This window comes from Camelina sativa, chromosome 2 (genome assembly GCF_000633955.1).
Source record: "Camelina sativa cultivar DH55 chromosome 2, Cs, whole genome shotgun sequence".
Lineage (NCBI taxonomy): Eukaryota > Viridiplantae > Streptophyta > Magnoliopsida > Brassicales > Brassicaceae > Camelina > Camelina sativa.
Window position 1 is genome coordinate 17,221,386 of NC_025686.1, and position 12,579 is coordinate 17,233,964.

At 40.1% G+C, this 12,579-nt stretch overlaps 1 protein-coding gene across 1 annotated transcript; it reads right to left on the reverse strand.

Annotated features, from left to right (window-relative positions):
- On the reverse strand, window positions 5,007–6,624 carry LOC104753361 (uncharacterized membrane protein YjcL-like). The gene is made up of 6 exons (XM_019232073.1): window positions 6,527–6,624; window positions 6,225–6,451; window positions 6,016–6,126; window positions 5,776–5,937; window positions 5,455–5,693; window positions 5,007–5,345 (listed from the first exon to the last, which is right to left on the reverse strand). Exons 1-6 carry the CDS (start codon window positions 6,565–6,567, stop codon window positions 5,022–5,024), a joined length of 1,104 nt encoding a protein of 367 aa, XP_019087618.1. The 5' UTR covers window positions 6,568–6,624; the 3' UTR covers window positions 5,007–5,021.

A 12,579-nucleotide genomic window follows, 5' to 3' on the forward strand; every position in this document is an offset into this window, starting at 1 on the left:
GAAAGCATTATAGCCAAATATATATCTCTAAAAGTTGTAGCTGAAGAATGTGAGTTACTCTATACTAACCAATTAGGTTTGATTGGTCGGTCATATAAAACTCGGTTTTGTACATATCTAAAAGTGAGAGAAAAAAACATCCACAAGCATAAGTGAAATTTTATATATGGTTAAAAATAATGTTCATAGTAAATCATTTGTATACAAACTCCACCTGCTTACAGCATCGGAATATTGATTGTGATTTGTGAATCAGTAATCTATGGAAAGAGAAATCGCGTATCAAAGTGAAGGGGAAACAAAATTCAATCCAGCCATCTACTCCGATCCCAATCTTCGACCTTCCTTCGACAAGTGGCATTTAGTATTTTCTCAATACAATAAATAAACCAAGAGAGAAGCAGCCTCGTATGTATTTCGATTGATAATGATCAACAACAAAGACAATTTCTAATAGCGAATTAAGAAAGGATACCAATATATAGCACCATATGGTCGGAGACAAGCATAAGTGAAATTTTATATATGGTTAAAAGTAATGTTTATAGTAAATCAAGCTCTAAAAAAGGTTCACTTTTGTGTGTGACAACATAAAATATAATAACATTGAAATGAATCTTTGGCTTTTTAATCAGCAGAAGGCAATAGCAAAGTGAAAATGATCAAATTGATTGAGAAAAAAAAGAATTTAGGATGAATTACAAATGTTAAATTTCAATTTAGAATTTCATCTCTCCGTGCGGCAACGCACGGTCGCTTTCCTAATTTATTTAATTACAAATAAAAACCACTTATTTTATAGAAGTAAAACTAGATAGGGTAATTGTAGTTCGTGTATGACTCAGTGGGACATGATTATGGTTCCGAATAAGTTGGCTAAGGGAGTGTGAGATGAGGATGGTCTTACTTAACCTGAGTATAACATAAAAGAATTTACACTTCTTAAGAGGAAGATGCAAATGGGACTTTTAATTCATGTTTTGGAACACTTTGAGCCAAGAGGTCAAACATGATTATATGACACTGTTGTAGCCCTCATTTGTAAGAAGACGCTTGACGGCATGAAGAGAAGAGCCCCGCCAATCAGACCAAGAACCACACGGCTACGAGATTAGCTCCACCTGTTCAAGCTTGACTCCAGATCCGAACCCATAAACGCTTTTGAGGAGGAGGATGAGGGTGTGATGAGTCTGCAGCGCAGGTGCGAGTAACACAACACAACACGATGACTTTAGAATTTTCCATTTCCAATATAAATGCAAAGTAGAAGAGAAAAATTGAAGCAAGAGCTGGTTTATAATAAAGAGAATCATATACTCAGGGGCAAACTAATTATAACTACTAAAGTTGAGGAGGTGGAATGAAGTAAGGGGCGGGGTTAGAGGAGAATACAGCATCCATTGTTTCCTTATAGCCCAAATCGAATACTCCGCTTTCGCTCTGGTCTATGAAATAAACTGACTTATCTAGTGCGTCATACAAGCTAGCCTGGAGGCAGAAAGGTTCAGACTTGGAGAGAAAAATGCAGAGGTCTCCGATGTCTTCAGTGTACCTAGCCAATCCAAACTTCCAGGAGCATTTGGAACATTTCGTTTCTGAGCGGAAGAGCCTATCTTGAACACCAGCATTTTCCTCTCCTCCATCCTCATCACACCTTCATTGTTGTTTCTCTGTTTGAACCGCTTCACTATGAAAATTTCTCCAGTCGGGCGTGACTCCACCAACTCTTCACTCCTGCAACACGTATCTAATTTCCCCCACTCTGACTGCACGAACTCAGGATGGTTTGGAAAGAACAACGTTTCAAGCTTGGGTTTGTGCATGTGTTTATCAAGATTCCAAGAACATATGTGGGTGCCTCCTGAAGCAGGCATGGAGAACATGTCATCTCTCTTTGAATACATGACTCTGGCGGAAGAGAAGCTAGGATCTTCGATTCTGATGTTGACCCACTCAGGGTTTTTCTGAGCAGGTCTGCATAAGCTGAGCTGAGGACCGAGGAACTTGACAGCCACGATGCAGTCGTCGTCCTCAGGAGAAGAGGAGGACATGGCCACGTTGGTTACCAGTTGGGTTTGGCAATGAGGCAAAGTAACAAGAGGAGGCAGTGAGATTCGCTTTGGATCTGAATCTGAAGCACTAGGGTTGAGGTCATCTTGGAGACGTACTACACCGTCTTTCAAAGTAGCTACCCAACCATGAGATGCTCCTATCGTTCCCGTTTCTGTCATCAGCTCCATTGGCACCTTCTTTTCCAAAACCTCAGTCCCAGAAGAAGAAGAAGATTCAGAAACATCTTTAACCACGAGTCTACCGATATCCCCGTCTCTCGGAGTAGATCCACAACATTCAGCGCCGACGATGTGATAGAGAGGGGTTCCCGACAAGTACCGAGCGCCACCGAGGTGTCCCTGGCGAGTACAATTTGTAATTGTGTGAATCTGACTATCTGAGTACGTACTCATTGATCACGTATTATAGGCTTACAAGTGATAAGGCTATATATCGAAACCTAACTATGTCAGATATTTGCAAACCCAAGATTCTCATATATATCCAATCGAACAACAATAACAAAGCGAGAAGACAAAGAGGATCTTACGAGAGCAGGTGGTTTCCTCAGACAAAGCCTCGAGATCCGGCCGAGAAGCAGAGAAGATCTCATAGTCCTCTCTCTTGGTTAAGAAAGATAGTGCAAAATGAACCCTAGATTGAAACATTTCTGTGTCCCCTGATTTTTATTAATTAAGACAAATTGCCTTGCCTACCAAGTCTATGGTTCTTTTCTCGTTTCCTCGGTTAGAATTTGATTTATGTTTCAATTTTATTTCTTCAGTCATTTTACAGACAATAACGAGTGGGTCCATCACTGAGTGTAAAACCTAAGCCCACACAAGTCATCATCATTCGATACTGTTTTGTTTCTTTTCTTTTCTCTAATGGATCGCCACATCTATATTTTTAGCATGTGTTTACTTGGACTAAAGCCTAGTCAACAATGTGAAATGGAGGATCAAGAACTGTTTGTGATTTTATTAGATTTTGGGGATGTTAACTATAGTGAATGTTGTTTGATATCCAAATGGCTGATATGATGAGTTATACTTATGTTTTTTTACTCAAGGCCATGGAACTTGATCTTCTCTCTCCGGATTTTGCAATATGTGGAACGCAAGACTATCCGCTTTTGACATCATTCATATTTAGACTTGATGAACCCCATTGGCAAAACTCATCTAAAAACTTTTTTATATTGTCTGAGATATCTCATTATAATCACTTAAGCGTTTTATGATTTATTTAATCAAAATGATTATAATCAACCTTCCAAATTTTGATGATGTACGTAATATTACTTATTCCCTCCGCATTCAATCATTCATTCATTCACAGTATATGCCTAAATTGTTCAAAAAAAAAAAAAAAATTGAAACATAAATCAAAACCGAAGGTTCCAAAAATCACCGACTTGGTGGGCAAGGCAATTTGTCTTTTCTAAGAAAAAGCAGGGGACATAGAAATGTTTCACTCTAGGGTTTGTTTGACACTATCTGTCTTAACCAAGAGAGCACTATGAGGTCTTCTCTGTTTCTCAGCGGGCTCTCGAGGCTTAGTCTGAAGAAACCACCTGCGCTCGTAAGATCCTCTTGTCTTTCTCTCTCTGTTATTGTTACTTGTTGTTCTGTAACACTTGTTCTTCTAATGATGTTTGAATTTGATTACTCCTCAGGGACACCTCGGTGGCGCTCGGTACTTTTCGGGAACCCCTCTCTATCGCATTGTCGGCGCTACACCTTGTGGATCTACTCCGAGAGACGGGGATATCGGTAGACTCGTTGTTACAGATGTTTCTGAATCTTCTTGTACTTCTGGGACTGAGGTTTTGGAAAAGAAGGTGCCAATGGAGCTGATGACAGAAAGGGGAACGATAGGAGCATCTCATGGCTGGGTAGCTACTTTGAAAGACGGTGTAGTGCGTCTCCAAGATGACCTCAACCCTAATGCTTCAGATTCAGATCCAAAGCGAATCTCACTGCCGCCTCTTGTTACTTTGCCTCATTGCCAAACCCAACTGGTAACCAACGTGGCTATGTCCTCCTCTTCTCCCGAGGACGAGGACTGCATCGTGGCCGTCAAGTTCCTCGGTCCTCAGCTCAGCTTATGCAGACCTGCTCAGAAAAACCCCGAGTGGGTCAACATAAGAATCGAAGATCCTGGCTTCTCCTCCTCCAAAGTCATGTATTCAAAGAGAGATGGCATGTTCTCCATGCCTGCTTCAGGAGGCACCCACATATGTTCTTGGGATCTTGATAAACACGAACCACACAACATACGGATTCCATTTCATGAAGAGTTGTTGCAGTCGGAGTGGGAGCGGTTGTCTCGGTGTTGCAAGAGCGAACACTTGGTGGAGTCACCCACAGGTCAAACGTTTTTGGTTAAGTGGTACACACGTTGCTGCGAGAAGACACAGAGGGTGCTTACGAAGCGGTTCATGGTGTTCAAGATAATTGAGAACGAATGCGCTATCTGCACTAATGAAATTGGAGATTTCTGTTTTATTCTTTCCTCCAAAGGCGAACCTTTCTGTCTCCAGGCTAGCTTGAATAACTTAACCCCAAACTGCATCTATTACGTGGGAGGCTATGACTTCGGAAAAGTCAATATTGGCAATAATGTTAAGGTTGATGGAATTCAGATTTCTCCAGCCCCTTACGTCATTCAACCTCAATCCTAGTTCCACTTTTCTGTTCTATAACGTGGGCTCTGTTTTTTTTTGTTTTGTTTCTTGGCGTTAGGCTTTGCATTATTACAATGTAATCTCTAAAAATATATGTGATGACACTTGCACTTCAATTATGTAATGCTTCTTCCGAAAAAGAAAATCTGAGTTTATGTAACAGTGTTGAGTTGTTAAAAGTTTGTTCATTGTTGTGGTTATGGACCGTTCCACTAATCATTGGAATGAGCAAACTTATCAAAATTTCTACATTCACGGGACTTAATTGAAAGTTGAAACATCACATGAACTTGAGGACTTTAACCCCAAATACAATCCCTAGGAAAGTTGCAATGGCGATCCCAAATATTCCGACAAGAATCCCGGGAACTATCAACGAGCTCCATCCCTTTTCCGTAGCCATTCCCGCAGCAGTTGTTGGTCCACCAACATTTGCGTTTGATGCAAGAAGCAAAAGCCGTAGCTCTATCTTCATCACCTTCCCTATTCCTAGTAACACCCCAAGATGTATTACTATTTGTAACAAAGCAAACATAAATATGCTTGGACCTGTGCTTATTACACTCCTTATGTTTCCACTTGCTCCCAACACTGCAAAGAACACCTGTTTTTTTGTTTTCCATACAATTTGAATAGCTCTTGATCAACACACATACAATTATGCAAATGGTACGTAAATATATAGATAACTATGTATTGATCACATCTCTCACCTGCATCAGAACTAGAGCCATTGCTTCTCCAGATGGTGCGAGATGGTCGAATTGAGACGGAAATATAGTTGCTAAAACAACAACTATAGCAGTTATTGCTGGTAAGCTACCGCCCGAAATCCCAAAGTACGTTGTGAAAGCAGTTGCAGCTTTGCATATAGCTAAGGACACAACTATTCCTGTAGCCATTTGTATCACAGTAATTTTGTCTCTGCTTTTGTTAACCATCACACCATCATCTGCCATTATATTAAAAAGGCATCATCAAGTTATTATAAATCAAACACACAACTTCGAAATTGGTTATGTGATCTTGCTTACCACTAGTACTTTCTGCTTGTGCAGATTCAGCGGGTATCTTAGAGGCTAAAGCAAACAATGACATGAAATATAACGCGCATATAACACTATCAGCAGCAAGTCCAGCAGCTATCACTGAAGGAGATACATTGAGAGCTTTCGCTATAGCAATGTAGTTTCCAGCTGCACAAAAACAAACAAACTAAGCAAAAAACAACTTTATATAGCAAAATATATATATGAATGGTTTATTATTATTACCTCCACCAATATGTCTTCCCATAAGAGCAGCTGCTATTTTCCAACTATCCGAACCAAGCGATTTCATCGGTACGAGTAAGTAAGCCAAAACCGTCCCAACCGTTGTAGCAACTGTATTAACGAACAAAACAAAAATTGGATTTAGATGAAACAGAGTCATGGTCGTGATCATGCAGATAAAGTGAAAAGAGAGATGAAGCTTTTGTTACATGATCCGATGAGAAAAGCAAAGAGAAGTTTTCCAGTAGATTGAATCACACGGCGAAGATCTGCTCTAAACAAAAGCAGAGGAACAGCTAACGGGAGCAAGAAGTTCATCATTACAGAGAAAGCAGGAGCTTCTGAAGAAATGATCCCTAAATTGCTAGCTGCAAGTCCTATTAGAGTGCTCACTAGTGCACCGCTCATCGCACTTCCTATTTTTGTCTTTTCCGACCTGTAAGATCAAATGACAATTAGAGCGGACGGATGATATGAACACATATCCTTTATAGATTACTTTTATGCGTACCAAATACCGAAAGCTCCAGTGGCGAAGAGAGCAGTCCACATTCCCCATTCATCGTTGGGAGAAATGAGAGGCGTGCTTAACTGCGATCTTACTGTAACTGATCGGATCAGATCCTGTCTGAGAAGTTTCTCGTTTCGGTAACGAAACGGTGAGAACAGAGATGAGTGTGAAGAAGGAGAGGAGCTAAGGTGAGAAGAGTCAGCTTTAAAAGAAACGGTAGGAAGAGTGTTTTGGCGGGAAACAATGTTGAAGATATATTGGTCTTGTTACTGGTTATAAGAATCAAGAGAGATGATCAAGAAGCAATGGGTAAACCTGATACAACCGAAAGTACAGACACAGATGCAGTGAACGTTGCAGTTAACAAGTCAGATACAAACATATGTTGAGAAACAGAAGCATTGATCAAGTCGGAGCATGTGTAACCAGCTACAGACACAAACGCAGTAATTCCTCAGATAGAGAATCAGAGAATCTACCACAGCCAAGACAGCTCAATGTAAAGTCACATGGAATGAAGTGACGTGTTGAACCTTGGAGTCTTAGTGAGAAGATCCAAGAAGTGAGAGCTCAAACAATCATGCTTTAAGCTCATGAGAACAAGTCTTCCATTAGCAGTTGAGTAACTCTGAAAGTGCAACAGAGCAGAAAGAAGGTATCAGCTGCATCATACAACTTAGCAGAAGTTTGTTTAGCAGTTGAGTAAACTTGAAGTGCAACAGAGATGAAAACAGAGCAGACAACTTGTAGTGGCTGTGTAGTGCTACAGAGCTGGAAACAAGAGATGAATCGTGAAGAGGTTGTGTAGTGCAACAGAGCAGAAAAGCGTCAAGTTGCAGCAAACAGTGGAACGGCTGTGTCAGAGAAGCATGCTTGTGTTAGGTATGACAGGAACAAAAGCATGGGTCAAGTTGACAAAAAGAGAACAAGCTTTTACCCAAAAGACAAGAGGAAGAAGCTTGTGGAATCTAGGGTTTATGGAGAACTCTAAGAGGTATAAAAGGAAGAGGTGGTAGCAAAGAGAAGCTTACGCACCCTAGACCTAAAATTGAGAGAAGCACACATGTTGTGTGTGGTGTTGTCCCACCAACAAGATAGAGAATCTGTTGGTGGTTTTTGTAGAGGTTCACACTCGTCGGAAAAGACAAAGAGTGGTGGTTCCTTTAGTTCATGTAGATAAGAGTGGTAGGCACAAGTGTGTGCTAGATACCATTGGCAAATGTGACTTTTGCGTTCTTATTCTAGTGAATGATTCTGGACTTGGTCCCGGGGATGTAGGTTATCCGAACCCCGTTAACAAATCTCTTGTGTCGTCTCTTCACTATCCTTTCATCTCTCTGTTAAGCATCGCTCATACATATCTGTTATACAAGTCTGTAGATCTAGCACGCATCTCATTCTTTCAATTGGTATCAGAGCAGGAAACCGATTTGAGATTATACTGTCTCTAACAGGTTAGATCCTGAGATGTGTCTAGATGAAGAAGAAGAGCTATGATCTTATTTGGAGAAAATCAAGTGATGGGTTCTATCCAGGTTGGTGAAAATGAAGAACAAAGAGATGAGAGAAAGATGACGACGGCGGATCTGTTTTCAAACTCGTCCGAAGTTGTTTGTACAGTTCATCAGATTTTTCATTGTCATCTTCAAGATGTCTTGGTTCTCGTGCCGTGAGAATTTGTAGTCGAAGATAGGAGAAAGGTTTTCTCACATGGGTATTTTGTGTTTTTGGTCGGCTTTCATCTAAATTCGTAAGTCAGGCCCAATAAAAGCCCACAAGGAGTTGTTTTAAGGTGTTGGGCATGTGAAGGTTTTTACCCCGTGTGGATCTGGTTTAAAAAAAAAAATTCAACAAGTCAACGAGAGTCTTCTGCTCCAGTTTGGTGTTTGCCATGAAATTAATAAAGGATCTGTTGATGCTTAGAGATTCTCCGTTGTATGTGCGTTGTCACAAGAAGCTGGAAGCAATAGTGAGTTGGAGGCTAAGAAGATGTCACATGATGCTCATTGTTGATAACCCAAATCTGGGTGAGTCCTTGTTCTGTGTCTCTAACGGTAAAGAGAGAGAGAGACGAAGTGTTGTGGTTTACATCTGATTTTGAGTGAGAGAAGAAGACGTTCATCTCTCTGCCGCTGAGGATTCAATGGTCGTTTGATTGGTTCCTTGCAATCACAAGTGTTACTTGTGTTGGGACTTTAGAGAAAGAGTTAATAACACAATCTAGTATTTTCTCTAATTTGAAAAGAAAGGAAGTGATTCTCGGCAAAGAATTATGATCTCTGAATCTGGGTGTCTATGGAAGTGAAGAAGAGCTTGTGTGAGGAATGAAGCTTGATCCTCACTAATGTTGAAGTTTGTCGCTGATGCCTCTTAAGAAAGATGAGGAATTGATCTTGTGTGGTCTTGTGTTATGTTGGGTTTCTGGTAACTGTGCAAAGGCCTAGTGTGGTATTATATCTAAGCCCATTACAGAAAATGGGGAAGATAGGTCAAAGCTGCAGGTGACTGTGGAGTTCGACATCAGCCACATGTTTGGGTTCAGTTTGAGCCTGTATGTATTCTTGAAGAAGCTCGTGGAGTGTTGCGATCTAATGGAGATAGAAACAGTATGGTGAAGAAGTGATCAGGGAAGGGCTGAATTGCATGAGTTGTTTTGTAGAGGTTTGTCTCAGCCTATCAAAGATGCTCCTAGCTAAAGAAGAAGACTTGAGGTCATATTGATTGGTTGAGATCACAAGAAAGGGAAGTATCATCAAAGGATAATCATTTGGATTATGGGTCTTATGAATGTTGCTGGCTTTTGAGAAGAGATCAAATGAAATATTTTTTTCAGATACTGAGATCTGCAGTCGTGTTATAATTTCATACATCAAGGAAATTGTGGTGTCTCTGGTATGTGTTCTTCTTCTACATTTTCCTTTGACTTCAGATCTTGGTTTCTAGTGCTGGCAGATCTTTTGAAAAATTGGAAATGAGATCTTCTCAAGGACATAAAGATCTCATTCTGGTTCTCTGTGATATTATTGGAATCTGCTTTTGAAGTTGGTTGTTTGCAGAGTTATCTTCTGGATATGTTTTGGGGATTTGGTCATAACTTCCAAACCGTAACCCCAAACCATGATCTGCTTTCACATGTGGCTTTGTATCTCTGATGTTGATCTTGCGACCAAGTTGCAAAAGTTTCTGGGTTGAGTTGCTGCTTCGTTTGTGTTGTGGATCAAGAAATGGTGAAGAAGTTTTTATGATAGATATATCAAGGTCTTTGAAGTCTGCAAACAGATGAGTCTATGTTGATTGTGTGTTTTCTATGGAACAGTTTTTGGTTGAAAAACATAATCAACATGGGGGAGAAAAACAAACTCATAATGTTAAAAGAAGAAGATATGAAGAAGTTATGAGTTTGATGGAGTTGCAGGCTCATGAAGCTGGGTTCTTGTCTGACTTTGCCTCTGCGTTTGACTTCGCTGTATACCTCGGATTTCTGTATTGAAGGATGTTTTGGAATTTTGAAAGCAGGATCTTCCCAATGATATAAAGTTCTCCTTCTGATTCTGTGTCATTTGATAGGAAACTGTTCTCAAATTTAGCTGTTCGCAGGGTTTTAGCAGTTTGGATCTGCTTTGGATTTTGGTCTTAACTTTCAATCCACAAACCCAAATTGTGATCCGCTTTCTCCCGTGGCTTCATATTGCTGTGCTTGATCATCCCACAACATTTTGAATTTTTCTAGGCTGTTTTGTTATTTCGTATATGCTCTGCATCAAGGCAGGAGAAGAAGCTCAGTTCAAGACCTCATGGTTGGAAAAAGAAACAGGTGTTCTTAATGTTCCTAGGTCAGGTAATCACAATCAAAGTATTAAGATCCATCAGTGAGTAAGACGAAGTTAATTGTGAAGAAGTGTGGAAAGTCATCTGATCTGAAGGTGAATATCTTGCACCAAAGTCTGAAGTGGTCAAGGCAGACATTCACCTCTATGTCACTACCTCAAACGTATGTCAATATATGTAAAATCTTCTGCGTGATGGAATATGTTTACAAGGAATTAATCTCTGCTGGGAGTTAGTGTCACGAGAGAAGTGTTACTATGGATATGTGAAACACATTTGTTTCTGTTGAAAATTCTTATGGGTCTTGGAGGTTTAAGGTTTTAGTGAGGAATGTCCTTGAAGCTCGTATCAGTTGATATTGGTTTTGTTCTCAGTTGTGCCTTGTATTGGTTGGGATTGTTTTCAAGTTAGTTGTTGCAGAATATTCAAGAAGACATCTGGGTGTTAGAAGAGAAGAGTAAGAGCGCTGGATTATTAAATTTCAAGAGAAGGATTCACTTTCACTAGTAGTATAAGATGGTCGGGATCAATCTGAGGTAGAATACTCAGAGTTGTGTAACTCCGGTTCAGTTCTGCAAGGTTAGCTTAAGTGACATCTGCAAGGAGATGTTGGTCGGGATCAATTTGACGTAAAATACTCAGCTTTGAGTAACACCGGTTAAGTTGTAACCCAGGAAGCTGAAGTGTCTTGTCAGTGAAAGTTGGGACATCGCTTTTGAAATTCAAGAAGTTGTTGCTGCTCCAGGTTTTAAAAATCTGAGGATTTTATATGAGTTTCTTCTTATATGTTTTTGAAGAAAGACGTTCCAAATACTGAGATAACAACTGCTACATAAGCTGCAATCATCTGTCTTATTCATTGGTTCACAGTTGGGATCACAAGATGTTATTCAAAGGTTGGCTCAAGAAACTATTGTGTGCGTGTGGTTTTATACCCAATCTCTGGTTTGGTATATTGCTTGAGGTTCAGGAGGAGTTTCAAGAAAAGCATAGGTGTGATCTGTATTGTAACTAGTTGATATGGAAGAGACCTCTACTTCATGAAGTACAATATCTGGATATCTGATCTGACTTAGTAAAGAAGAGCGTTTTGAAGCCTATATTTACAAAAATGGAAACAGCTCTAAATCAAGGCTACTTGAGCAAGCAAGTCTGCAGAAGCTGAGGCTATTCAGTCAGTGCTACATTTCACAAGATCATCATGGTTCGAGAGAATTGTCTATGTTTCCGCTGTGACTACAAAGGTATTAAGTTTGATGATCATGTTAGTTTCCATTGTTCAAAGGCTGAACTTCAAAATGAAGCACAATGATTGCTAGTACTAAGAGGTTCTGATCAAGTTAAGATTCATGAGGTTCAAAGGGGATTTTAAGATGTTTGACAATTGTGTTCTCAAGGAAGTGTTCTCGGCTCAGTACTGGTTTGTGTTTTTGTCTTCAGAAATTAGCTGTTCTGTGCGTACGGCAGGCTTTGATCCTGATCCTATTGGCGACAGCGGTACATTTCTGAAGATGGGTTAACTAGTTCTGAGCTACTCTCATCTGTGTCATTGTAACCAAGTCATCATTGTCATTGGTTTGATGGCTGATATCATGTTCTGGTTTTATGATTTTGGTATGTGTGAATTTTCTGCAGTGTTCAGGCAAGTCTGAGCAGACTCTTAACATCAAAGCAAGAGGAGGATCAATATTTGCTTAATGAGTTCCTTATTGGACTATGCTCTTGATATCTGTTATTTTTTACCTTAGTTATGCACTCAAGCAGGGGGAGTTTTTATGGTTGCCTTGCAGGATGAGTAAGTGCCATTGATTGCTTGAGTATCAAACTGCGCTAAAAAGGGAGAGTTCTTGTATTTACTCCCATTTGCTAGTTGTTGGGGCTGCTATGCTTGTGTCATTGCTGCTGTCACAACTTGAAGATGTTTGATAAATGCAGAAGATGGTATTAATGTCAAGTCCAAGGTTTGATGATGACAAGTTGGTTCATCGTATGAAGTTGAATATCAAACTGAGCATCAAAGGGAGACTCTCTGAATTACTCCCATATGCTAGTTGTTGTTGTTGCTATGCTATGTCGTGGTTGCATGCAACACTTGGAGGTATTTGATATTCACTGAAGATGTGATCAAGTCAAGATCAGGAGCTTGATGGTTTATGATTAAGGGAGAGCTAGAGTCCTTCAACTCAGTCAACAAGGGAGAGATTGATTTTTGTGTTGACCGAGAT

Coding starts and splice junctions, on each gene's coding strand:
- LOC104753361 (XM_019232073.1), bottom strand. CDS start 6,567: ATGTGGACTGCTCTCTTCGCCACTGGAGCTTTCGGTATTTG. Junction 5,938..6,015: donor GGGAAGACATATTGGTGGAG/GTAATAATAATA, acceptor GTTTTTGTGCAG/CTGGAAACTACATTGCTATA. Junction 5,694..5,775: donor ACAAGCAGAAAGTACTAGTG/GTAAGCAAGATC, acceptor ATATAATGGCAG/ATGATGGTGTGATGGTTAAC.